Source organism: Phodopus roborovskii, unplaced genomic scaffold, assembly GCF_943737965.1.
Source record: "Phodopus roborovskii unplaced genomic scaffold, PHOROB, whole genome shotgun sequence".
NCBI classification, from domain to species: domain Eukaryota; kingdom Metazoa; phylum Chordata; class Mammalia; order Rodentia; family Cricetidae; genus Phodopus; species Phodopus roborovskii.
The window spans coordinates 51,385,160-51,409,191 of NW_026126407.1; the positions used below are offsets into that span (position 1 = coordinate 51,385,160).

Here is a 24,032-nt window from a genome sequence, read left to right on the forward strand (position 1 = left end):
AAGGGGAGCAGGAAGAAAATTCCTAGCACAGACTATAGAAGTGATCCCTGATGTTCAGCAAATGTTACCTGAGCAAGAATCTACCTATGCAACTCTTTTAAGTAGGAAAAATGGACCACCACAATGGCAACAAGTGTGTGAGTCCTTTATTCTGGGGAACCCTGCTCAATCCAAAGCCAAGCCATTAATGTCCTAGTAGATTCCTATGTCTAGGTGCAACAGGAAGCTAGTCAGAAAAGGGAGAGGAGAGCTCTGGATACAGCAGTTGCCCCATGCATAAGGCCTTACAAAGGGGGTGGGAGAAGATACAATGGCAGTTTACAGGGAGAAGGGCCTCAGCTTTGTGTTCTAGTCTCACTGTGTAAAGGGCCACTGTTTTGTTTTGAGACAAGGTCTCACTGTGTAGCCCAGGCTGGCTTGGAACTCAATTTGTAAACCACCATCAACTTGATCTCACAAATATACACCTATCTTTGCTGAGATTAAAAGCATGTGCCACCATACCCAGCTAAATGGTCACTGGTACTAAGGATCCTCAGTGACCCCAAACCATCTCAAGTGGCAGAATCCCTCCATGACCCAATCATGGTGCCCTGGTACAGTCATTACTCTCACAGGTTGGCACTGGCCCCAACCTGACCCAACAGAGTTGAGCGCAGCACAACAGCAAGTTGGAAAGATCTGGGCTTTGGCATAGAGCCCACCTGGGTCCCAGCTGGTGGTCAGAACCACTGCAGGAGTGACCAAGGGGATACAGAACACCATCACCCATACTCAAAGAGTTCTGGCAAACCCAGAAGGAAGCCCGAAGGAAGTGTGTACCCAGAAAGTATTAGTTCCCTGCTCCTAAACACCTCAGCAGTCTTCAGTGTTGGTGAGTGCCAAAATAGACAAAATTGGGTCTGGCAGCACAGTTCCTGATGGAGGAAGAAGGCTCAAAATCACAAACGGCCTGGGCAACTTAGTGAGATTTTAAAAAGCAGAAAGATGGTTGAGGATATGTCTCAGTGATAAGCATCACAGATAAATAGCTTGCAAGACCTTAAGTTTAAAAAATAATAATAAAGGACAAACCACCAATCTGGGGGACAGTATGCAAGCCCTTGAAGTGTGCTGGCGAGTTGAAAACAGGCCTGCTGCTTTCTGGAACCACTAGCCTCTCATGCTGCAGAGCCTAAGCTCAAGTAGTACTTCAGGCCCACGGGTGAGACTCCTGAGCCTGACCAGAGAAGACACATGCTCCCCCAATGGGGAAAATAAGCATAATCCTGGAAGGGTTCACACCTGTAATTCCAGCTGTGAGGCTGAAACAGGACTGCTTAGGAGTTCAAGGCCAACCTGGGATACATGAAATGCTTACTCAAAAAACAAACAAAAAAAAAAAAAAAAAAACATACGATCTGAGGGGCATAGTGGCACATGCCTTTAATCCCAGCACTTGGAAGACAAATGTCTGTGAGTTCCAGGACAGCCTGGTCTACAAGAACCGCACCCACCCAAACTCAAAAAACCAACTCCCCAAAAATCGACTCGAGCCTTCTGCACCTCACTACCAGAACTTCAATAGCAGCAATGATACTTGTTACTCTTTTAAAAAATTGTCTTCTTAAGCAACTAACTCCACTCCTTCAAGAGATCCGTCAAGGCCTCGGGGGAGCGCTTGCAGCCCAGAAGCGCGGCGCGGGTCCGGCCCTATCGGGTCCCGCGTGGCTGAACGCTCTGGCAGGCACCTCGCGCGACCCATCAGTCCAGCACCAAGGGGCCGGGCCCACGTCCCCGAGCCCTGCGAGCGCCGCGGCTGGCCGCTGGAGCGGACTCAGGGCGCCTCAGGCACCGCCTCTCAGAGATCCCAGCCGGGCCCGGCCTACCTGCAGGCACTCGCTTCCCGCGCCACCCTCCAGATGCAGCCGCACGTCCCCTCACAGGGAAACAGCCCTGCGCCCGGCCCACCCCGGAAGTGATTGTGGAGCGCGCGGAGCACTCCGGGAAGATGGCGGACTCCCTGTTATTGGCCCGCCACAGCAGCCAATGAGATGGCAGCGCTCAGCAAAGAGGAGGAGGAGGGGTCGCCCGGTTGCGGAGGGTGGCCTTGTTCAGCCCGGGGACAGAGCAAGTGGACAACCGGAGGCGAGTGGGAAACTGCGGAAACCCACGAGACGAGGGGTTCATCCCCGCTGCGGGTAACAGAGAGTGAGCCTCCCCTCTTTTAGCGCCGGCAGGTTTGTCCCGCTGCCTTCCAGTCCCCTTGACAACGACGCCTGGCGCGGGGCGGGGCCAACCGGCTTCGAGAAGAAACCGTGAGGAGGCAGCTCATGCTCTTTCCTCTGTGGTCAAGTCTTCCTTCAGCCTCGCCGCTTTGGCAACCTCAAGGACGATCGGTCTCGGGTGGCACTCTGCACCTCGGTGATTCTGTACGTCCTCTGGGGGTATAGCAAAAGTGTCCCCACCTGTGGCTCTCAAGTCAGGACCGCCAAGATTCAGAGGCTTAAAGCCCTCACCTCCCTGCTGTTGCCCTGGTTCAATCTGCTAGGCCTTCACCCCACACTAAAGTCCCTTTGTCCACTGAGGGCCGAGCAAATTTTTTAGAGTGAGATACGAAGGGTAGCGTTGAGCCAGCGACTCATTTGAGTGATGATAACTAACAAAATCTCCTGGATAATGGATTGTTTTGTTTTGAGACAGGATTTCTCTGTATTGCTTTGGAGCCTGTCTTGGAACTAGCTTTGTAGACTAGGCTGGCCTCTGCCTCCTGAGTGCTGTGACTAGAGGCATGCACCACCAACGCCTGGATAATGGATCTTAAACCCCTAACTTTTACAGATTTATTTTATTTTTAATTATATGTAAGTGTGTGAAAGTGGGTATGTGTACTCGAGTGCAGGCACTACAGGACACCAGAGACACAGGATCTCCCCGCGGTTGAAGCTATAAGTAGTAGTGGTTTTGAGAATCAGATTCCGGTCCTCCACAAGAGCAGTAGAGGACACTCACACTCTTAACTACTGGGCCATCTCTTCCGCCCCTAAATCCCCTTTTCTCAGTGCTAGGGGTTGGATTCATGTCCTGTACATTATATGTACCAGGCAAATGCTCTACTGAGAGGTTCATCCCTAGACCTTAACATTGATTCAACCTCTCTTTGCTATATATCAACCACTCTATGCTTATAAAATTGAGATAATAATGTTTGTTATATAGGAGATATGTGTGTATGTGTGTGTGTGTCTTAGGGATTCTATTGCTATGAAGAGATACCATGACCATAGCATCTCTTATAAAGGAAAACATTTAATTGTGGTGGCTTACAGTGCTAGAGAAGGAGCTGAGAGTTCTACATCTAAGAGATCCACGGGCAAAATGAAATGAACTGTGCCACTGGGCATAGCTTGAGCATAGGAGACCTTAGAGCCCCCCCCCCCCACCAAGTGACACACTTTCTCCAAGAAGGTCACACCTCCTAATAGTGTTACTCCCTATGGGGGCCATTTTCTTTCATACCACCACAAATATATATAATAGCACTTCATATGTTTATATCTGTATGTCATTTTTGTTAATATATGCACCTGTTTTCATATACGCCCATCACTAAGCTCATCACATACATATATAGACATCATGCTCTTGTATACTCCTTACTGTACACATACATACATACAGTCCTATTACCCAGTAAAACAAGCTTGCAGAACCAGAAGGAAATTGGTGGGAAATAGATATCTGCAGATATGTTTTCATCTTTAGATAATCAAGGTTTTGGAAAGGCTGCCCATGTTTGTTTGTCCTGGACAGCTAGACATTGCCACCCCATCCTGTGTCTGATGAAGAGAAGATCCTTTAAGCCTGGACCCCCATGACATCCAAAGACAAAGATGTGGTGTCCTTGGCACTTTCTCCCTGGGATGCCATCCTTAAGGCTGCCAAAGACCAGGTGCCATCCCTGGATTCAGACTCCTCCTTGGTGAGCAAAAGCTTCTTTGTGAATGTCAACTGTCCAGCTTGAGCAAGGACAACTTTGGACGTTCCTTTCTAGAGACCCCACTCATCAGTCCCTGGAATTATTTCTGGGTACCTACTTCCTTTAGGATTCTCCCTGGGTTTGCCAGAACTCCTGAGTATGGGTATTAGTGTCTTGTATCCTCTCCTGCATTGGTCCTGACTCTCACCTGGGACCCAGGTAGACTCAATGCCAAAGCCCAGATCTTTGTGCTGTGCTCAACTCTGTTGGGTCAGGTCGGGGCCAGTGCCAACCTGTGAGAGTAATGACTGTACCAGGGCACCATGATATGGTCCTGGAGGGATTCTGCTACTTGAGGTGATTTGGGGTCACTCACAGTACCAGTGACCATTTACATAGGTAAAAGGGACACCTGATGATCCTCTGGTCAGAGACTCAGCATCCAGGTTAGCATAGGTTATTTAGGGTGAATAACAGGGGTTTTAGAAACAAGACAGCTGATCGTGCCCTACCTGGGCATTTGCAACGATGAACATGACAGAACTGAAACTCGGGTATTATCCAGTGCGTAATGCATCAAAAGAAGTAGACGATGACAGTACCTCAGTGCCTTGGTGCTGTCATTGTGTCCCTGTAAGGTGGCAGGCCAGTGTCAGCCTCTCTCCATTAGAGACAGCCAAGTGATAAGTCAGTATGAAAGTGAGCTGGCCTCCACTCTTAGCTACCCCTCCACTACCATTATTCGATTCCGGCATTGCTAATAGCACTGCTGTGTGCAAGACCTTTGCATAGCCTGTGGAAACAGAAATTATTATCTCACCAACATGAGACGGTGCTTCTGAGCCTGTTTTTTAGTTAGCTTTTGTAGAGAACTTCCCAAATGCTCCTGGGGAGGTGGGGCAAAGCATGGCTGCCTTTTCCTCTGAAGCCCTCTGGTCTGTCTGCAGTCTGACTGTGAAGAAGAAGAAGAAACCTTCATCTTTCAGCGAAACCAGCCTGTCCTGATTCCAGACCTGGCTGAGGAGTTGGCTGAAGACCCTGTTGAATCTGGGGCCTGGATTGCTGTAGGGAGTTCTACACTTGAGGTCTGTGGGACACAGGCTTTGGAGACTTACTAAGTCAAGTACTGTGGAGGGGTAGTGGGGGTGGTGATTGCAATTCTCACAAGGATTCTACCAACAATACAGGTCTAAAGTACTTAAAACCACTGGTGTTGCCTCTTCCTCCCCCAAGGGAAGACACTGTCTGGCTGTTGTCACAGCTGCCTGTCTCAAATGTCTCTCTCTAACCTAGCTAAGTCATGGCCACTCAAGCTTGCTGAATATTCAATGACTAAGTGCTCCAGCAGGAAGCAAAAGGGAAGTATTCCATAAATGCCATCACAGTAGTACCCAATGCTGGCACCCCTAGTAAGAGGTCAGGGGAGAAGGGGGAAACACAGTACAAGCTTTCTCTCTCGGGTCCCTGGGGAACACCAAGAACTCTATCTAAACAATGATTTATCCAGACCTGATAGCATAAGTATGTAATCTGAGCTTCCTGGAAGCTGAATCAAGAGAATCAAAAGTTTGAGGCAGGGGCTGGAGAGGATGGCTCAGTAATTAAGAGAGCTTGTCACTCTTGCTGAGGACCCAGGTTTGGTTTCTAGCATCTGCATGGTAGCTCACAATCACCTGTAACTCTGGTTCCAGTCCCACTTTTGGCCTCTGTGAATTCCTGCACACAGACTGTGCACATAAACATGCATATATACATATAAAATTATAAATGAACCAAAACTCCAAAATATCAGTGGCTGGATAATGAGAATGGATTGCTATCCTAATAAATCCCATCTACAGCTTTTATCCTTGGCTATCCCAACCTGTCAGACTTGTTCATTCTTCTTGATGTGGTTGTGACTAACATACTTTCTGATGAAAACACTGGAAAGGCCAAAACCCATCTCCAAAGGCCAGTTTGGATTCCAAGAGCCACTCAACCCTTGAGTAACCTCCCTCTGCTCAGTTCTTCCCATCATCATTGAGGCAAACTAGGTATGCAAAGACTGAAGAAGACCACCTGACCCACAACATTGTGTGAAGTGCAGCCCTTCATAGAAGCAAGTTCTCCCCAGGAAAATCTGAAAGGCAGCTAGGGCTCTGGTCAGTTTAGGTGACATGATCTTCATGAAATGTTTTCTTTCCCATAAGGACTACCAATTCCTCTGGGAGAGGGGCAATAGGGAGTGGAATTGTCTTGGAGACAGTGGCAATGTCTATATGATGTGACAAGTTGTTAAAGGATCAAAACAGGGCCCATGAGATGCTGTGATGGGAAAAGGCACTTGCTGCTCAGACTGATACCCTGCATTCCATACCTGAGATCCACAGAGAGGACAGAAAGAACTGACTCTCAGCTACCCTCTGACCTCTACTTAATCATGCATTCTCTCTCCCTCTGTGAGTGTGTGTGTGTGTCTGGCTGGCTGGCTGGCTGTCTCTAAAGTATGTCTTTGCAGGTGCTCACAGAAGATGCCTTTTTTTTTTTTTCTTCTATTTTTCTAGCCATTTCTGGTTCCTGGGAGACAAGACATAGAACCCAGAAGTGGACAGAAGGTAAAACAGAAGGACTTAGCACTTCAGGAAAGAAGAGGCCCTAGCTGGGCTTGCCCGAGCTGTGTCAAGATCAATCCTATTCTTGTGGAGGCTGAGGAGGGCCCACCTTGGCTGGAAGGCAACCTTAGAAGCCTGTCTAATCCCAAAGGATCCCAGAGTCCCCCGTGGACTTCCCAGGGAGAAGAAGCCACCTTTCCTTTGGAAGGAGAGCTGAAGACAGAGCCCTCAGATATTGACAAGCACAGAGCCCTCCGCAGGGAAAGGAGGAAGATGATAGAGAAGGATATTCTTCAGAAAGTGACCCAGGCTTCCCAGAACCCAGCCTGTGGTGACCAACGCCAGGCTCCAGAGTCAGGACCCTGGCCAGAAGCATCCTCAGAACAGTCCTGGAAAGGTTGTCCAGTGCTCTCACTCCAGGTAGGTCTCTCCCTACTGGCCAGCCTACCCTCAGGCCAGTCCCCTGCAGCATGGCCACAGTCCTGCCACACTGTCAAAGCTAGAACCAGTTTCTCCTCTAGGACCTTAGGCCCAAATCCCAGGTCCATTGGCCAGCAAGAAGCTGCTGCTGTTAACAGCATGTGGAGAGGCTGGCATGGAGCTCATCCTCAGCAAGAATTGGTGTCAACAGGAAGAAAAGCCAACTCTAACCTTCTTTAGAGGGTACAGAGAGATGACCCCAAATATGAGTGCTGAATTCACACAGTTATACATAAGTCAGTAGCAAGTGCTGCTGAAGTGACATCCTCCATGTGGGCAGACCCCACACACTAGGACCAGCTGTCCAAGTCAGACTAAGTACATTAGTGAGAACTGGCAGAAACACAGTTGATTCTGTGAGATACTGCAGAAGAGAAAGGAGTGTGAAGACTACTGTGAAAGTGGATCTGTAAACCAGGGCAGTGACTCCTTGTCCCTCAGGGGTGAGTCTGTTTCCCATTCTGGTGGGTGGGCAGCCTTGGAACAGCATAGCTGTGATCTGTAAGGTTACCTTGCCCACTGGACAGAAAAGAAACCTGTCATACTTGCCCAGTTTTCAAAGGCTATGAAGAATACCCTGGTTTGCTGTGCAAATTCAATTCCTTCCAGGTGCAGGTGAACATATTGAAGATGTTCCAGCCTAGCATGGGAAGGTCATACACCTCTATGTCATGTTCTTTAACAACTTTGAGAATGGGAACACACAGACATGCACAGAATTCTTCATTGCTGTCTACATAACCCAGAAATTTTATTCTTTCTGCCCTCACAGCTTTAATTCTTCCTCATCTGTATGGCTGCAGAAATTGAAAACTTTCACTTAACCTTTCATTGTAGGTTCCTTTCTTCCTGTCCATCTATGCCTGCAGAGCCATTTGGGTCAAGCTTGCCAGTTCGAACACATGCTAGAACCACCAGGTTCCACACTGCAAAACTTCTTAAACACTTTAAATTGGCATGAACCTAAACAGTTCAGACAAACAAAGGAGAAGAGTAGGATGAGCATTGGTTGATAGAGTGTTTGCCTTGCATGAAAAAAAAAAAAAAATGCATGTAAAGATATAGGTCTGAAATCCCAGAGCTTGGGAGGTGAAGGTAGGTGGGTCAGATATCCAAGGTCATCTTTGGCTACATATAGAGTTCAAGGCTAGCCATAATGAGATCCTGGTTGAAAAAGAAATGGGTTTTCCTCTAGGTAAGCCATTTTCGTACCCAAAAGTATTGACCCAAAAAAAACTTGAGGAAGAAAGTGGCAAGAAATGCAGGTCTAGTTGGGCAGTGGTAGTGCATGCCTTTAATTCCACCAGTCAGGAGACAAAGGCAGCCTGGTCTATAGAGCAAATTCCAGAACAGCCTAGGTTACACAAAGAAACCATGTTGTTGGTGTGGTGTGGGTATGGGGGAGAATGCAGGTCTCACCTTAAAGGAAGGGCTTGGTGTATAATCATTTACAACAGTGTATCCATATGCTAGATGCACACAGATTCCAACGCCACTCTTGTATGTTTGGAGTCAGGGCTGAGTACTTCCAGATTCTTGCCCTTTTATCCGAAGAATTGAAAACAAGGTTCACACAGATGTGCAGAAGAAGCAAGATAAACTTTATTGGACCTAGGTGATAACAGATTAAAGAGCTATATACTGTCAAGATTTATATTATGGGGTCTAAAGGAAGAAGGGGCTGGCTACTAAGTGGGTATACTTTTTTTGTTTGTTTTTTAGAGGCAGAGTTTCTCTGTAGCTTTGGAGCCTGTCCTGGAACTCACTCTGTAGACCAGGATGGCCTTGAACTCACAGAGATCTGCCTGCCTCAGCCTCCCGAGTGCTGGAATCAAAGACATGTGCCATCACTACCCAGCTAAAGGGCCATAATTTGGATAGTGTTCTGTTTTAATCGATGAGATTGTGTATTCATTTTTCCTACTGCCCATGTTCCTTTCCCATAATGCACTGATTTTAATCATCTGAATGCCTAGTTATGCACAGGTACAAGATTACAATAAATAGGGGGTTTCCCCTAAAAGAATAGTAGAGACAGTTATTCCTTACTGCCTTAAACATCCAAAACCAGTTCAGGCAAGATAACCCCCTCTTCATACCTAGATACACTGTGAATACACTTGAATGGAAACTGTCTAAATTCGATTGTTACAGAGTTGAGGGGGGAGGATTTATACTATAGTCCAGAGAGATGGGAGTACATATAGCTTGATGCAGGTGGGGGTTTCAGGGCAGTTTTGAGGTTGCTCAGTGCAGTGTTTGAAGAAGTGTGCACCTGTTTAGTACATGCAGGTGAAGGAACTGCACTGCCAAATTAAAATGGAGGTGTGGGCAACCCAAAACCAAATGCGAGGGGTGGGGTGGATGCCTAAGCTAAATTATTTCCTATATTTGCCTACCTCACTACAATGGATGAATCTTTTTACCCTTTCCTGGCTGCAGCTGCTGTGAAAGTGGGGGAAACTACTGTGTTCAGGCCAACCAACTTATCTGATCCATGCTTGAAAGGAGGAATGTGGATTGAGGAAAGAAATAGACAAGGAACATGATGGGGTTGGGAGGGCATCTAGTAAATACAAGTTTATTACTCAAAGTTCTTTTTCTTTATTTTGGTTTTTCAAAACAGGGTTTCTCTGTGTAGCATTGAAGCCTGTCTGGGAACTAGCTCTGTAGACCAGGCTGGCCTTGAACTCACAGAGATTCGCCTGCCTGTGCCTCCTCCTGAATGCTGGGACTAAAGGTGTGTGCCGCCAACGCCCAGCTTCAAAGTTCTTACATATCCTAATCAAAAGGGGGGAAGGCAAAAGACTTCCCTACCATGATCCAAGGAACAGACAAATGTAATTACTTCCTTAATACCCAAAACATCAAGTAACCACACCCTAAACCAAATATTATGTTGTCAAGGTAAGACAGCCATTGGATACACCTTAGGCCAAATATCCTATTGTTTAAGCAAGACATACAATAGCCACACTTTATGTGTTTTAACCTTGAAGGAACAATAATAGGCTTGAACTCTCTGACCTTAAGTTAAGATGGAATGGAGCCACATCTATGGGCCTCCACACTACAGCAAGACCTTCTTGCAGCCTTGTAATCACCAGTTTTATCATTTCAGCATCTTGAAGACTGGGATTTGGATTACATCCTTCAGAGTCTGCCAGGGCAACAGGACTGCTCGGGTGACAGTGCTCCCAGAACTGCGTGGTGGTTAGCTGACCACTGCCAAAACCAAGGTCTGACCTTCAGTCAAGTGCACTCAAGTGCAAGTGAACTCCCATGAGTACCCCTTTCCAAGGTGCTCAGTGGCAGGGGCTATGAGATGGCCAGGGCTCCCGTCCCTTACTCTCCTCAGCACACTCATTGCCCAGTCTTACAAAATCCTTCATTCATATTCATGGCTACCTGCTCAGGCCTTCAAACTGATCTGCCCTGTGGTCTACCCTTTTTCTCCCTCCAGTCCCCCCCCCTTTTCTTTTTTCCTGTTCATCTTCTGGGGGAAAGCAGATCCCGTCTTTGCTCCCTTTCAGAAGCTCCAACACTCACACATTCTCATCCTATTTGAAAATGAAAGCTAAGGATGTCATACTCTCACTGTGCTCATGGCCTTGCTATGAACAGTTCTGTTTACTTACCTACTTACTTATTTTGATTTTTTGAGGCAGGGTTTCTCTGTGTAGCCCTGATTGTCCTGGAACTCTGTATCCTGGGCTGGCCTCAAATTCAAGAGATCCACCTTCCTCTGCCTCCCGAGTGCTGGGGTTAAAAGCCTACACCACCACTGCCTGGCTTTTGAGCAAGCACTCCCCACCTACCCAGGCCCCAAGAGAGATGGACACACATCTGAGCTGAGGAGCAAGGACAGGCTAGATATCCATATCCAGTTCCAGAGCAGACTCCACTGAACTGACTGTTTGAAGTAAGAAGTCTTTTAAAGTTTATTTTGGTTTTTCTTCTGTGTAATTGCTTTGCCTGTAGGTATGTATATGCCACCACATGCACATCCATGCATGCACCAAGAAAAGGCAGCACATCTCCTGGAACTGGAGTGAGATACAGTTGTAGGTTGCTGTGTGGGTGCTGGGAATTGAACCCAGGTCCTCTGCAAGAGTAGCAAGTGTTTTTTTTATCACTGAGCTATCTCTCTCCAGTCCTACCTCTGTATTGCTTTTGAGATGGGAGTCTCGCTGTTTAGCCCTGGCTGACCTAGAACTTGGAACTCGCTGTATTGGCCAGATATGTTAAACTTGAAGAGTTGAGTGGTGATATTAAAGGTGTGTGCAGCACCATGGCTTTTATTTTGAAACAAGATCTCACATAGTAGCCCAGACTGGCCTGGAACTCGCTTGGCAATTCTCATGCTGCAGACCTCAGAGATGCTGCCATTAGTGAGCATGTGACAGTGTCCTGCTTCTGCAGAGCTTCAGGGTGTGGTGGAGTGGGTTCTCTGCAAGGATGGCAGGCATATAAAATGAGCACCCTCTCTGGAGGGTGGCACAGTAGGACCTAGGCTCCACTTTAAATACTCATGGCTCTTTGATCAAGCTAATCCTTTCTGTTTAGTTTTATTTTGTTGAGACATGTAGTCCAAGCTGGCTCAAACTCATTATGTAGCTGAAACTGGCCTTGAACTTCCGATCTTCTTGCTTCTATCTCCCAAGTGGTGAGATTACCACTTCCACCAGACAAGCTATTCTATTTGGAAAATCTTGTATGAACACGTACCCCAGGATGTTCACTGCTGTGCACTTTAAAACTGAAAAGTTTTCTGGCCATGGTGGTGCATGCCTTTAATCCAAGCACTCGGGAGGCAGAGGCAAGTGGATCTCTGTGAGTTTGAGTCTAGCCTGGTCTACAAATCGAGTTCCAGGAGGACAGCCAGGGCTGCACACAGAAATCCTGTCTCAAAACAAAACCCTAAAAACAAACAAAACTCTGAAAACTTGGAAACAGCCTATTTTCAGTAGGGGTTGCTAAATCAAGCTCATCATAGAATACACTCAGCTCAATGAACAAAGTCTATTCATAGAAGGATATAGTATGTAAAAAGATGAGTTGGGGGGGGTGGGATGTAGCTTAGCCACAAGTGCTTGGCAGCATGCACAAGGCTCTGAATTCAATCCCAAGGGACCCCATCCCTGTGACACATCTATGTACGTATGCCTGTTTGCTACTTTGGGAAAGGTACAAACATCTGTTCACTGTGGTCACCTGTGAGCCTATGTCACAGGCTCAAGTGTGGTAGCCCCTGTTGAAGACATGACTACTCCCTGACTTTGCCAAGTAGAGCTAGAAGCCTCAGAAAGATCCGGGTGGGCACATTGGAGCCTGAAGCTCAGCCACTGAGTGGCAGATTGAACTAAGCAACCCCCTCTCCTGGCGATCCCCAGGGCACACCATTGGACTCTCCCAGGACACACTCCTGGACCAGCTGGACCTCTTGTGTGCCTCTCAGTCCAGAGTCTGGAAGGCATCTGCTGACAAGCCCAGAGACACAGAAGAACAGGAAGCCAGAAACAGGTGGGACTTCCCACCAGCTATACCCACAGCCATTTCTTCAGAACCAACCTGCCCCTAGGCAGTGTTAATTGTACCTATTGCTGGGGCACTTGGCATGTACTTTCTGTTTGAATAAGGCATCTAATTAGGTAAATGCTCCATTATCTATTTTTACTGATGGGGAAACTGAGGTTCAGATTGCCATGTCCCTCCCAGGCCATCAGTGGCAAAGCTGTGTATGGAGTCCCAAAGCTGTGTCTCATTCCTGAACACTATAGGCACTTTCTTAGCCTCCCACATGACTTCCCTGGGTACAGCAGAATTTGCACATAATCCTCTGGCCAAGTTAATTGGTCTAGGCTTGGTCAAGTGAACCCAGGCAGGCCAATGGGAGCCTTTCCCTAGAACCTTGTAGTTTGGCTCAGGTTGGAGGATGGAAGAGCTGTGGGTTGCCACCTGTCCTTAGACAAGGAGAAAAACAAGCTGGGGCAGAGTAAAGCTGGGAATGGCAGAGATGGAGATGGGGTTCCCTGAGGCCCGACATCCCTGCCTTTCCCACGCTGCTTCTTCCACTGTGCTCAGGAGTCTGAGGACTGTTTTCTCCTGAGGTGGTGGGTTCTACCTGGCTAGCTGAAGAAAGAGACATAGCTGGGCCTGTGCTTTCTAGTCTGAGAGCCACCAGCTCTACATGACCACTAAGCACTGGGAATATGGCTAATGGGATGAGAACTGCTTAATTTTATGGATCTACTTGGATGGTTTAGCTTGTGCTAAGTGGTCCCTAACTGAGTGGAACAAACTGACAGTTTATGATAGAGGACTGAACCCGATGCTAGGCCTATGCTCTGCTCTACATGGTATCCCAAGTCATCTTTTTACTTTTTACCTTTAAAGTCTTGCTAAGAGGCTGGAGAGATGGCTAAGTAGTTAGGGGCAATGGTTTTTCTTCCAGAGGACACATGTTTGATTCCCAGCACCCACATATTGATTCACAACTGTCTACAACTCCAGTTCCAGGAGATCTGATGCCCTCTCTGGCCACTACCTGCATACAAGTAGTAAATAAACATGTGTGCAGACAAAAACACTCATACACAAAAATCTTTTTTAAAGTGCATGTATAGTCTTGCTAAGTTGCCTAGGCTGGCCTTGAACTTTCTATCTTTCTGCCTCAGCTTCCTGATCACTTGGACAGGCCTGCCCACAAGCCTAGTTGATACACAGCATGTCAGACTTGCTTAGTTCTGGGTAGTAGTGCTGGCCTGTAGTAGGTGGGTAATAGGTGGCCTTGAGAACAGATGGGTTCCAAGTGCCCACCAGCACACAATAGGCACACCGTCAGTAGCTGCTGTGAGCACAATATTGGACACGCCTAGTGGGTGGCAGGAATCACATAGAAGGGCCATTTCACCCCTCCATTGCAGAAGTGCTTTAGCAGAACCTGGCTTTCAAACTGTGCCAGCCCAGAAGCTGGCAGGGAGTAGGAGACTGAAGACAGAGCCTCCTACCATTTTCATGGACCTGCGGCAGACAGAGCCATCGGAACCACAAGAGCACCAGTCCTGGGAGAGGTACAAACAGTTCTAAGAACTGTGCATGCCAAGGGGGAGCGGGGAGGAGGCAAAGCTCATCTGGATTAAGCACATTGTACTTTTCCTTCAGTGAATGGCAGGAAGCCCAGGGGCCCTTTAGCTTTGGCTGGCTACCACTCCTTTTGGATCCCCAGGTGAGGGGCAGGCCTGACAAGGTGGCTGAGGCACACCCTGAGAACCCATTTCTTGTACTTGCAGCTCTGTATCTAGCTCCTCTGACAGTGAGGAGGATGTGGAGGCAGCAGACCCAGAACAGGGGGCATCCTTCCAGAAATGGAGGTAACTAACCTCTTAGATTCTCCTCCTCTGCATTGGGAAGCTCTGTCTCTGTGCTCCGAGCCCCCTAGATGTCTGGTGTGGTGGCAGTGGGTATCATTGTGTTTTATAACCTGGCATATGGGAAGCCTGTGTGGCCAGGCATCAAGAGTGACATCAAGCTCCCCACCCCAGCCTCTGAGAACAGTTCCCCAATATGATCTTTCCCCTGCTGCTGGTCGCAGCAGTAGGAAAGAGAAAAATGTAGGGTCAGTTGTTAGCCAGATGTGAAAAAAAACTATAAATTAAAGAGCAGTTTCCAATCAGGGACATGCCTGAGGCCCCAGACTGTGGACATGGGATGAACAAGACATGTGGGTCATAGCTGCCTTCAGTTCAGCACTGGGAATTTCAAGGCATAGGCTGTGAAGTATGTGACAGAGCTGAGATGTAGAATCTAGACATCCCAAGAAAAAGGGGGGGGGCTTGTGAGGTTCCCTGCTGGAGCCTGATACAAATGCAGCTACAGAGCTTTGGCTTTTCCTTTTTTACCTGCTCCCACAACACCCCTGTCAAGGCCTTGCTCATTCAAGCAAAGGGAATCAAGGCCAGTGTGTTCCTTTGCCCTACTCTGAGGCACTAGCTATCTTGTTGCCAGGCACCAGGCCTAGATCCTCCTATGATGGCTGCAGCTCCAGCCAGGAGAACTGGGCCATGCTCAGACTGGCCTTTCAGCTTATTGCTTCATCTCCTCAGGCCTTGGTGTTTTCATCCAGATAGAGGAGAGAACTGTAGTTCCTACCTCAGAGCACATGGGAAATGCTGTTGATGCCAACTATGTGGTGGCTCAGGATTTGGATAAAACTAGCCAAGGCAATACACATTGCTAAGGGGAAAATCCACAAGGATTGGCATCTCAGTGGCTGCCAGACATTGCTGGATCTTTGGCGTGGGAACTGAAACTACATATGATGTTCCTCCTTTTTCAGGGTTGGGAGTTCTGGCCTTCAGATGCCAGGGGTTAGGTTGGTCTTTCTGTGTCACAGGGACTGTACAGGGAAGAGCCAGCTTCTCCAGCAGCTGAGGGCATTTCGGAAGGGGGCTGTTGCATCCCAGCTATCTACCAGTGACAGTCCTGGAGGCCAAAAGGCTCAAGCCCCAGAGGATTCTGCTGGATCACAAACTGGAAGGAAGAAACACATAAAACTCTGGGCTGAGAAGCAAAATGCCTTGGATCTATGTCTTGGGATACAGCCGGCCAGAGAGGTGCTGTTACCTGCTATGGGCCAGCTATATTCAACTCAGGTAAAAGATCTGAAAATCAGGCCAGGTGGCAGATTTCTATCCACACAGCTCTGATGGTCCTTCTACAGCCCACCTGTTTTTAATAGCACAGGCCTCTGGGGGCTGGGACCCTTACTCTGGACCCCACCCAGACAGTTTAAACATATTTAAACTTTTTTTTTGTTGTTGTTGGTGTTGGGAACTGTATTCAGAGCCTCATGCATACTAAGCAACTACTCTAGCAGTGAACTTACATCTCCAGCTCCCATATTTGAACATATCTATAGTTCCCTATAAAAACTTTCCTCAGGTTCTTGGATTTCTGATATTTTATGTACCTAAGTTAACACACACAAATGTCCACACCCCTGCAGACTTGATGTACTTTTTGGGAAAAAAAAGGGAGGCAATGACTGAAATTTTCTTTCTCTGTCTTTTTACCCAAGACACAAAAGCACACATAGGCTCCAGGTCATTCCAAGTTGAAGGTGGCACTGATCTTTTCTAGTCTGGAGATGGAACACCATATCTACCAGCAGTTCCAACATCAGAAGTCACACTGTGAAATGCAATGGTACCCACTCTCCCTCTTTGGTACCAATGAAAGGTACCGTAGGGGACACCTGAGCTTCCTCCACCTGGTTACTTTACAAGACTTGACTCCCCTCCCCAGACTCCAACTTTAGGGTCTTTCTGTACCTGCTTCCTCAGCCCCTTGATTTCCTGTCACCTCATCTCTCCAGAGTCTTACCAGGCCTGCTCCATGGAAGAGCAAAGAAACCACTACCAAGGCAGGGCTTGGTTGGCATGGCAGGGTTCAGGTGGCAGGGTAGGGTACTGGCATCTGACAAATGTTTTAGCTAGCATTCAGCTGTAGCAGGACGGATGTGTGGGGAAGTGTCACTGCCAGTTGTCCAGCTACTGAAGATAGACAAGGATCATCATGTCAAGTCCTGAGCCACACAAAGGACAGGTCCTATGGCAAGATTACAGACATATCACTGTTGTCACTGATGGCCAGCATCAAGTCCATAGGCTCCTGTTCCACAAACCCCATCTGATTTGGCCACAGGGACTGCACCATTAGGCCCAACCCCAAGACATATCCTTTAGAAGCCACATGCAAGTCAGGCCTCCACCAAGGCCACAGGCGGCTGCCTTGTAAGGGGAGCTAGGCTGCCCTGCCCAAGTGCAGAGGTCCAGGGTGGCATGCCTCCACCCTCTGCCCAGCCACTTCTACTTCAACCACTTAGTCATCAAGAGTAAAAGTGCCTTGTTCCTAAACCCACTTTCTCCCAACTCCACCCCACTTAATGCTAGAAACCCTGTTGAGAATGACGCATAGTGATAGGAAATAAATTCTGCTGCAATTTAAACAGTGCCTGTCAATCACTGGCTTTCAGGTAAATCTGGAGGGTGGTGGTTGGCAAGCAGATCCAGGTCCAAAACCAGATCTACCACCTGGGCAACATTACCATGCCTCAGAAGATCATGCAGGAAATCAGAGGGCCTGAGAAAACAACTACAAAAGGACTCTAAAGGTGGGGTCTTGGGGCTATAAAACTGAGGGTCACTTGTAGGGCCAGGGCAAGTGTCATCATGATACACAACTAGCATCCCAAGTTCTTGGGTTTCCTCATCAGCAATGACAAGGCATGAGGTGACAATCAGATCCCAAACAGGAAAGGACCCAGTAGGCAGTGTGTAGTAGGGGAAGGGCTCCATATGAGAAGCCCAAGAAATGCCCATGCCCGTCTGACTGCTCCCTATGCCATTAGCAGGGAAGCTGGGCTTCATCACCTGTGCTTGGGGGGGGGTGCCTCTGCTGTTTCCATGTGCACCTGCACCGGAGTGCTCTTGAAGCTGATTTAGGAGATATATACCAAAGCTTCATTCTCTAGAGCATATGGGGTTAGGACAAGGACTGGCATTTCTTTATGGGAGTGAAGAAACACCAAGAAACAATCCTGAGTGATGGTGAAAGCAAAAGGTAGGTGACAGACAGAATGAAATATCGGAAATGACACTCTGGGGCTGGGGAGAGGGCTCAGCGGGTTAAGGCACTAGCTGCTAAGTCTGGTAACCTGTATTTGCTGCCTGGGACCCACAGGTGGATGGAGACAACCAACCAGCTGTCCTCTGACCTGCACATATACACGGTGGCACACACCTCCTACACATATAACACATAATAAATGGTCTTTTAATAAGATTTATTTTATGTATAGGATGCTTTGTCTGCATGTACATCTATCTGCACATAGAAGAGGTCATTGATCCATGAGACTACAGTTACACATGGTTGTAAACACCATGCCTAAGGGGACTTTTCTGTCCCACCAGCCAGCTCCCAAATACCAACACAGAGGAGACTTCTTATTATGAAAGCTCGGCCTATAGCTAAGGCTTGTTCCTAACTTAACCCATTTATTTTACTCTACATTCTGTGGTGTGGCTCATTACCTCATCTCTTCATACTGCCAATGCTGCTTCCTCTGCATCTGGCTATTGACCCTGCCTTTCTTCTTCCCAGAGGCCTCTCTGTCCCTGGAAGTCCCACCTAACTTCTTCCTGCCTAGCCATTGGCCATTCAGCCCTTTATTAAACCAATCAGAAGGAACCTTGGCAATGATGCATCTTCATTGGATGCTTGGAATTGAATTTTGGACCTCTGAAAGAGCAGCCAGTGCTCTTAACCACTGAACCATCTCTATACCTGTGATCATTTTTTCTTTTGATTTTGCATATGTGGATATCTGTGTGAGGGTGTTGGATCCCCTGGAACTGATGTTACAGTTGTGAGTTGCCTTGTGGGTGCTGGGAAATTGAACTCAGGCCATCTCTCTCCAACCCCATGATAAAAAAAATAAAATAAAATAAATGTATTCAGCCATGAGGAACAGATATACTTTCTGGATGGAATATCCCAGAGCTCCACAGCTTCAAAAGCTGCCTCACAATTTCCAGTAACCACTGATAAACATTGGCTCCCTGGTTGTTGGGTTCCTCCTCCGCCGCCAATGCAGTAAATCAGATCAGGCTGAATTAATAAATCCAGGTTTAATCTGAGCAAAGCATTTCTAGGTGGCCCCAGGAGAAACCATTAAGGAGGTTTTCTATGCCCTCTGGGGATGGAGTTGCTGCTGGCCAGCTTTCTGGAAGCAGGGTTTAGAATGGGAGGAGTGGGGCTGGGTGGAGCTTCCCAACAGGAAGGAAGGAAGGTTTCAATTAAAGGGGCATTAGCAACCACTTTAAGCTGTAAGTGGGGATGGGTTCTCCAAGTCCTGTGGGGACAAACATCCTTGCCAACATCTCCCCTACCCACCCCCCAAACAGGGTTTCCTCTATATAACAGCCCTGGTTGTCCTGGAACTCGATTGTAGACCAGGCTGACCTCAAACTCAACAGTGATTTGCCTGCCTCTACCTCTGGGATTAAAGGTGTGCACCACCACTGCCAGCCCCCTGCTAACCATCAACATCTTGACTGAATTATGAAAGGGTTCCATTCAGAAGCCACTAGTCTGTAACGCTGGCAACAAATGCATTCTTTGTGAAGCCATATCAGGTGCATCGGGAGCTGACTCAGCCAACATCATGATGACTACCAACATCATGATGACTACTTTGTCCATAATGCTTGTCATAGACGGGATCCCAGACCTGACAGGCTGCTGAGCCCATGAAGAGGAGGTCTACATTGCCTACAACACATTGCATGGCTGTTAGCCTTCTTTTTACAGGCTGATCTGCAGTATGCATTGTGGATAATGTAGTTCAGTTGCTAAGTCACTCAATCTCCATTTCATCCATTCCTGAGTGGGGATAAGAAAATTGTCATGGGCCAGGTGGTGGTGGTGCACGTCTTTTGATCCCACCACTCTGGAGGCAGAGGCAGGCAGATCTCTGTCAGTTCAAGGCCAGCCTGGTCTACAAGAGGTAGTTCCAGGACAGCTTCCAAAGCCACAGAGAAACCCGTCTGCGGGGGGGGGGGGAGAGAAAGAAAAAGAAAATCATGATAAAAGAAACCTTGAAAGTTTATTTATTTATTTACTTGGTCTTTCTCTGTAACTCTGGCTGTCCTGAAACTTACTATGTAGAATAGGCTGGTCTCGAACTCACAAAGTCCTCTGCTTTCTGAATGCCAGAATTAAAGGCATGAATGTTGATTTTTTTCTCTCCAAAGACAGTCTCGTGTAACCCAAGTAGGCCTCAAATTAGCTATGTTGCCAATATTAGCCTTGAACTTCTGACCCTCCAGCCCTGACCTCACAAGAGCTGATTTCCTGCACTCTATCACACCAGGTAGGTAGGGTATGGGGATCTAACCCAGGCCTTTGTGTGTGCTAGGCAAGCACTCCACCTACTGAGTTACATCTCCAGCCCCATTTCACATGTCTTTAGTGAGTCTGTTATTTTGGATATCCAGTTTTAAGTCTTGTGGGAAGTATACATCAGTGCACTCTTTACTTGTATCTACATATGCAAATGAACATGTGTACAGGAGCATATAAAATGTTGTTGACAGGGATGACACTGGGAGTAAATATACAAAAGAGTGAGAGAAGGAAAAGATGCTGTTGGGAAAGAGAAAATATTAAAGAAGAGGTGTTGTAGAATATTTAACTATGCAAAGATGTGTTGCATTTGTTTAACTATGTAAAAATGTGCTGCATTTGTTTGCCTGCCTAAGGCACTTGATTAGTCTAATAAAAAGCTAAACAGGCAGCTGGGTAATGGTGACACATGCTTTTAGTTCCAGCACTCAGGAGGCAGAGGCAGAGGCAGGTAGATCTCTGAGTTCGAGCCCAGCCTGGTCTACAAAGCTACACAGAGAAACCCTGTCTCAAAAAATAAAAAAACAAGCGAAACAGCCAATAGCTAGGCAGGAGGAAATATAGATGGGACTTCTGGGCAGAAAGAGTAAGTAGGAGGAATCTAGGCTTGACAGAGACAAAGGGGGACAGACAGAAGAAATAAAAGGAGATGGCAGGGAGATGACAGGGGTCAGACAGACACAGAGGAAACAGGAAAGTAGGACAGAGTGAAAGGTTAAAAAAAAAAAAACCCAAGGCAAAACATAGAAGGCTAGAAACAGGTTTAATTAAGTTAAAAGAGCTAGAGGGAGAAGGCCGAGCATTCATCATTAATAATAAGTCTTTCTGTCTTTATTTGGGAAGCTGGTTAGTGGCCTACAGAAAAATCCAACTACAGAGAGGACTCCTAACTCACTTAGACTCTGACTCAAAGGGAAGCTTTGATTCTTTAAAGGCTTCCTTAGAAAGGATGGATGTCAGGACTGAAAGAAAGGAAACACGTGTTGGGCTTCACCATGGAATCTAGGGACTGAACTGTTCTGCAGAGACTAGGAGGCTATAGATTCCTGAGGAAAGCATACCTAGGGCAACTGAGTTTTTCTGTTTCTGCAGGCAAGCAGGCAGACTGTTCTCAAGGAGTAGGAAATGCCCCCTTGATACTCTAATTTCCAAAAAGCAAAATTTCAGAATAAACTGGGAGCAACGTCACACACTTGTGGTTCCAGCTACCTCTCAGGATGAGGTAGGAAGAGGGCTGAGCAGCCTGGGTAACAAAGAACCAGCTGGCAGCAAAGCAAAAGAGGGAAACATATGCTAAGTGCTTTTGCCACCATCCATAAAGAGTTAGTGGTCTCTGGTCAATTCCCATGTGCCCTCAGTGAGTCCAACCCTGACTGTTCCTTCACAAATCAGCTCTGCCTGGTCTGAGTTGTGGTGGAAGTCCAGGGTCTATGCACTCAGAAACAGAGAAAGGGAATGCAGCTCAATTTTAAAAAGTGCTGTGAAGATCACCTACATGAAGACAATATTCCTTCCACATAGATACTTCAAATAAAAATGCTAAAAGGGCAATGAATCATGCTTGATGCCTAAGCATATATAACAAAGTATGTCACTTTTCCCTGGCTATAAAAATGCAATTTTCTAAGACTCCATTTACAGTAAAAGACGTCTTAATTCCCATGTGCAACCTTGTGACCCATTGTTTTTCCTTACTAGATTATAATTCTATTCAAGGCCTATGCACCTCAAGAACCACTCTATGGCCAGGCAGTGGTGGCTCATGCCTTTAATCCCAGCACTCAGGAGGCAGAGGCAAATGAATCTTTGTGAGTTTGAGGCCAGCCTGGTCTATAAGAGCTAGTTCCAGGGCAGCTAGAACTACACAGAGAAACCCTGTCTCAAAACACCAAACCAAAAAACAAAGCAAAATTCCCCAAAAGCCACTCTATGATTTCATTTCCCAAAGAAGAAGGAGAGAAAAAAAAACCCAAAAAACAAAAACAATATCCTCCTTTAGGATTGTGGACAGTGTAATTTCAGAAGCCATTGACACTGTGGCTAACACTTAAGCATGACTATACCTTGAGAATCCCACACCCATGCTTGGGTGTGTATTCTCCCTGAGTACCTATTAACGTCTATGCTTAAATCTATGTTAAAAAAAAAAAATCCTTTTTTGAGACAGGGTCCTACTATGTAGAACTGGCATACCTGGAACTCTTATGTGTAGAGCAGGCTGTCCTTGAATTCAGAGATCCACCTGTCTCTGCTTCCCAAGTTCTGGGATTAAAGTCATGTGCCACCATCACTGGCTGTAAAAATCTCCTTTTAAAAAATATTTATCTTTTAAATGTATTTATTATATATGCAGTGTTGTGGCATGTAGATGGTTGAGAGCCACCATGTAAGTGCTGGGAATTGAACTCAGGATCTCTGGAAGAAGAGCCAGTGCTCTTAACTTCTGAGCCATCTCTCCAGCCCCTTATTTATTTTTATGTACATTGGTGTTTTGCCTGCGTGTATGTCTGTGTGAGGGCACTAGATCCTCTGGAACTGGAGTTACAGGCCATTGCGAGCTGCCTTGTGGGTGCTGGAAACTGAATCTGGGTCCTCTGGAAAGGCAGCTAGTGCTTTTAACCACTGAGCCATCTCTCCAGCCCCATGAACTTTCCTCTTAATAAACTGTAATGTTGTATCACAACGACTTATTCTTGTCTGTGGCCTCACTGGGCTGAGGATATAGCTCAGTTGCTGAATGGCTCACCATGCACCTTGAAAACCTAAATTTGCGCACACTTTTAATCCCAGCACTTGGTAGGCAGAGGCAGGCGGATCTCTGTGAGTTCGAGGCCAGCCTGGTCTACAGAGCAGGCCAGCCAAGGCTACACAGAACCACACTGTCCCGAAGCCCCCCCCCCCAAAAAAAAGGAATATCCATTCACTTAACTTAGTAAAACTGTAGGTAATTATCTCTATAGGTAAAGAACAGCTACAACACGAGTTTTAGGCACTCAAGTAGGGACCGGCACTCAAGAAATCCAGAGATGGAATGAGAACCCAAATCTTTAATCCTACAGTTAGTTTAGTTCCCAGTACTAACCCAGGGGTCAAGTCTCCTTCACCCTGCCTTTGAGGATCAGCAGCGCTGCGCACACAGTAGACAGGATTCACTGGATTTAGCCTCCGGCAATGGGTCTGCCCAGGCTTCGCCCCTTCCTCCCTCAGTTCCACAGGTTTTCAGCCGGGATCCTCCCTAGCTGTCAGTCTTGTGCGCAGCAAGGACCTGCGGAAGTGACTGGCTTAGGCTGACCCAACAACCGGACTACATTTCCCAGAACACCGCGCGCCGAAGCCAGCTGAAGGAAGCTCCAGGAACTCTTTGGGTTGGGCAGTGCTTTTTAAAGTCTTCTCTGGATCCTAGTTTTAGAGAATTGTTCTCTTGGCTGCTGCTTTTCTATGGGTCTTTGCGCACTCTTAGCCTCATGTTGATGAACGGGGATGTTCACTCTGAATTGTATAACTCACAATCATCCATTGACCTATTTGTTTAGAAGTTGCACACTAGATAGTAGACAAGGCACAGAGGTTAAGAGCACTGGCTACTCTTCCAGAGGTCCTGAGTTTGATTCACAGCAACCACATGGTGGCTTACAACCATCTATAGTGAGATCTGATGCCCTCTTCTGGCATAAAGGCACACATGCACAGGGAGCACTCATACACATAAAATAAGTAAATGCTTTTTTTGCTGTTGTTTTGTTTTTCGAGACAGGGTTTCTCTGTGTAGCTTTGGTAGACCAGGCTGGTCTCGAACTCACAGAGATTCGTCTGCCTCTGCCTCACAAGTGCTGGGATTAAAGGCCGGTTAAATAAATCTTAAAAGAAGACGAGGAAAGAAAGTGGAGGACAAGAAGAAGGAGGAGATGGAGAAGGAGGAGATGGAGAAGGAAATGGAGAAAGAGAAAGAGATGGAAGAGGAGTAGGGGAAGAAGGAGATAGAGGAGGAGGAGTTGGAGAAGGAGATGGAGGAAGAGGAGAAAGAAGGAGAT

General features: G+C 47.1%; 1 protein-coding gene across 1 annotated transcript; it reads left to right on the top strand.

Moving 5' to 3' along the window:
* The first annotated feature begins 3,837 nt into the window (after positions 1–3,837).
* Dnaaf8 (dynein axonemal assembly factor 8) lies at positions 3,838–15,842 on the top strand. Its single transcript, XM_051181347.1, has 8 exons — positions 3,838–3,961; positions 4,906–5,043; positions 6,505–6,972; positions 10,154–10,271; positions 12,426–12,555; positions 13,959–14,105; positions 14,325–14,405; positions 15,428–15,842. The coding sequence occupies exons 1-8, from the start codon at positions 3,854–3,856 to the stop codon at positions 15,738–15,740; spliced, it is 1,503 nt and encodes a 500-aa protein (XP_051037304.1). The 5' UTR covers positions 3,838–3,853; the 3' UTR covers positions 15,741–15,842.
* The last annotated feature ends 8,190 nt before the right edge of the window (positions 15,843–24,032 follow it).

Excerpts from the sequence above, each read along its gene's own strand:
- Dnaaf8 (XM_051181347.1), top strand. The coding sequence starts at position 3,854 with ATGACATCCAAAGACAAAGATGTGGTGTCCTTGGCACTTTCTCCCTGG. Across the intron at positions 12,556-13,958 it reads GAACAGGAAGCCAGAAACAG|AAGTGCTTTAGCAGAACCTG; the intron begins GTGGGACTTCCC and ends CCTCCATTGCAG. Across the intron at positions 14,106-14,324 it reads GAGCACCAGTCCTGGGAGAG|CTCTGTATCTAGCTCCTCTG; the intron begins GTACAAACAGTT and ends TTGTACTTGCAG.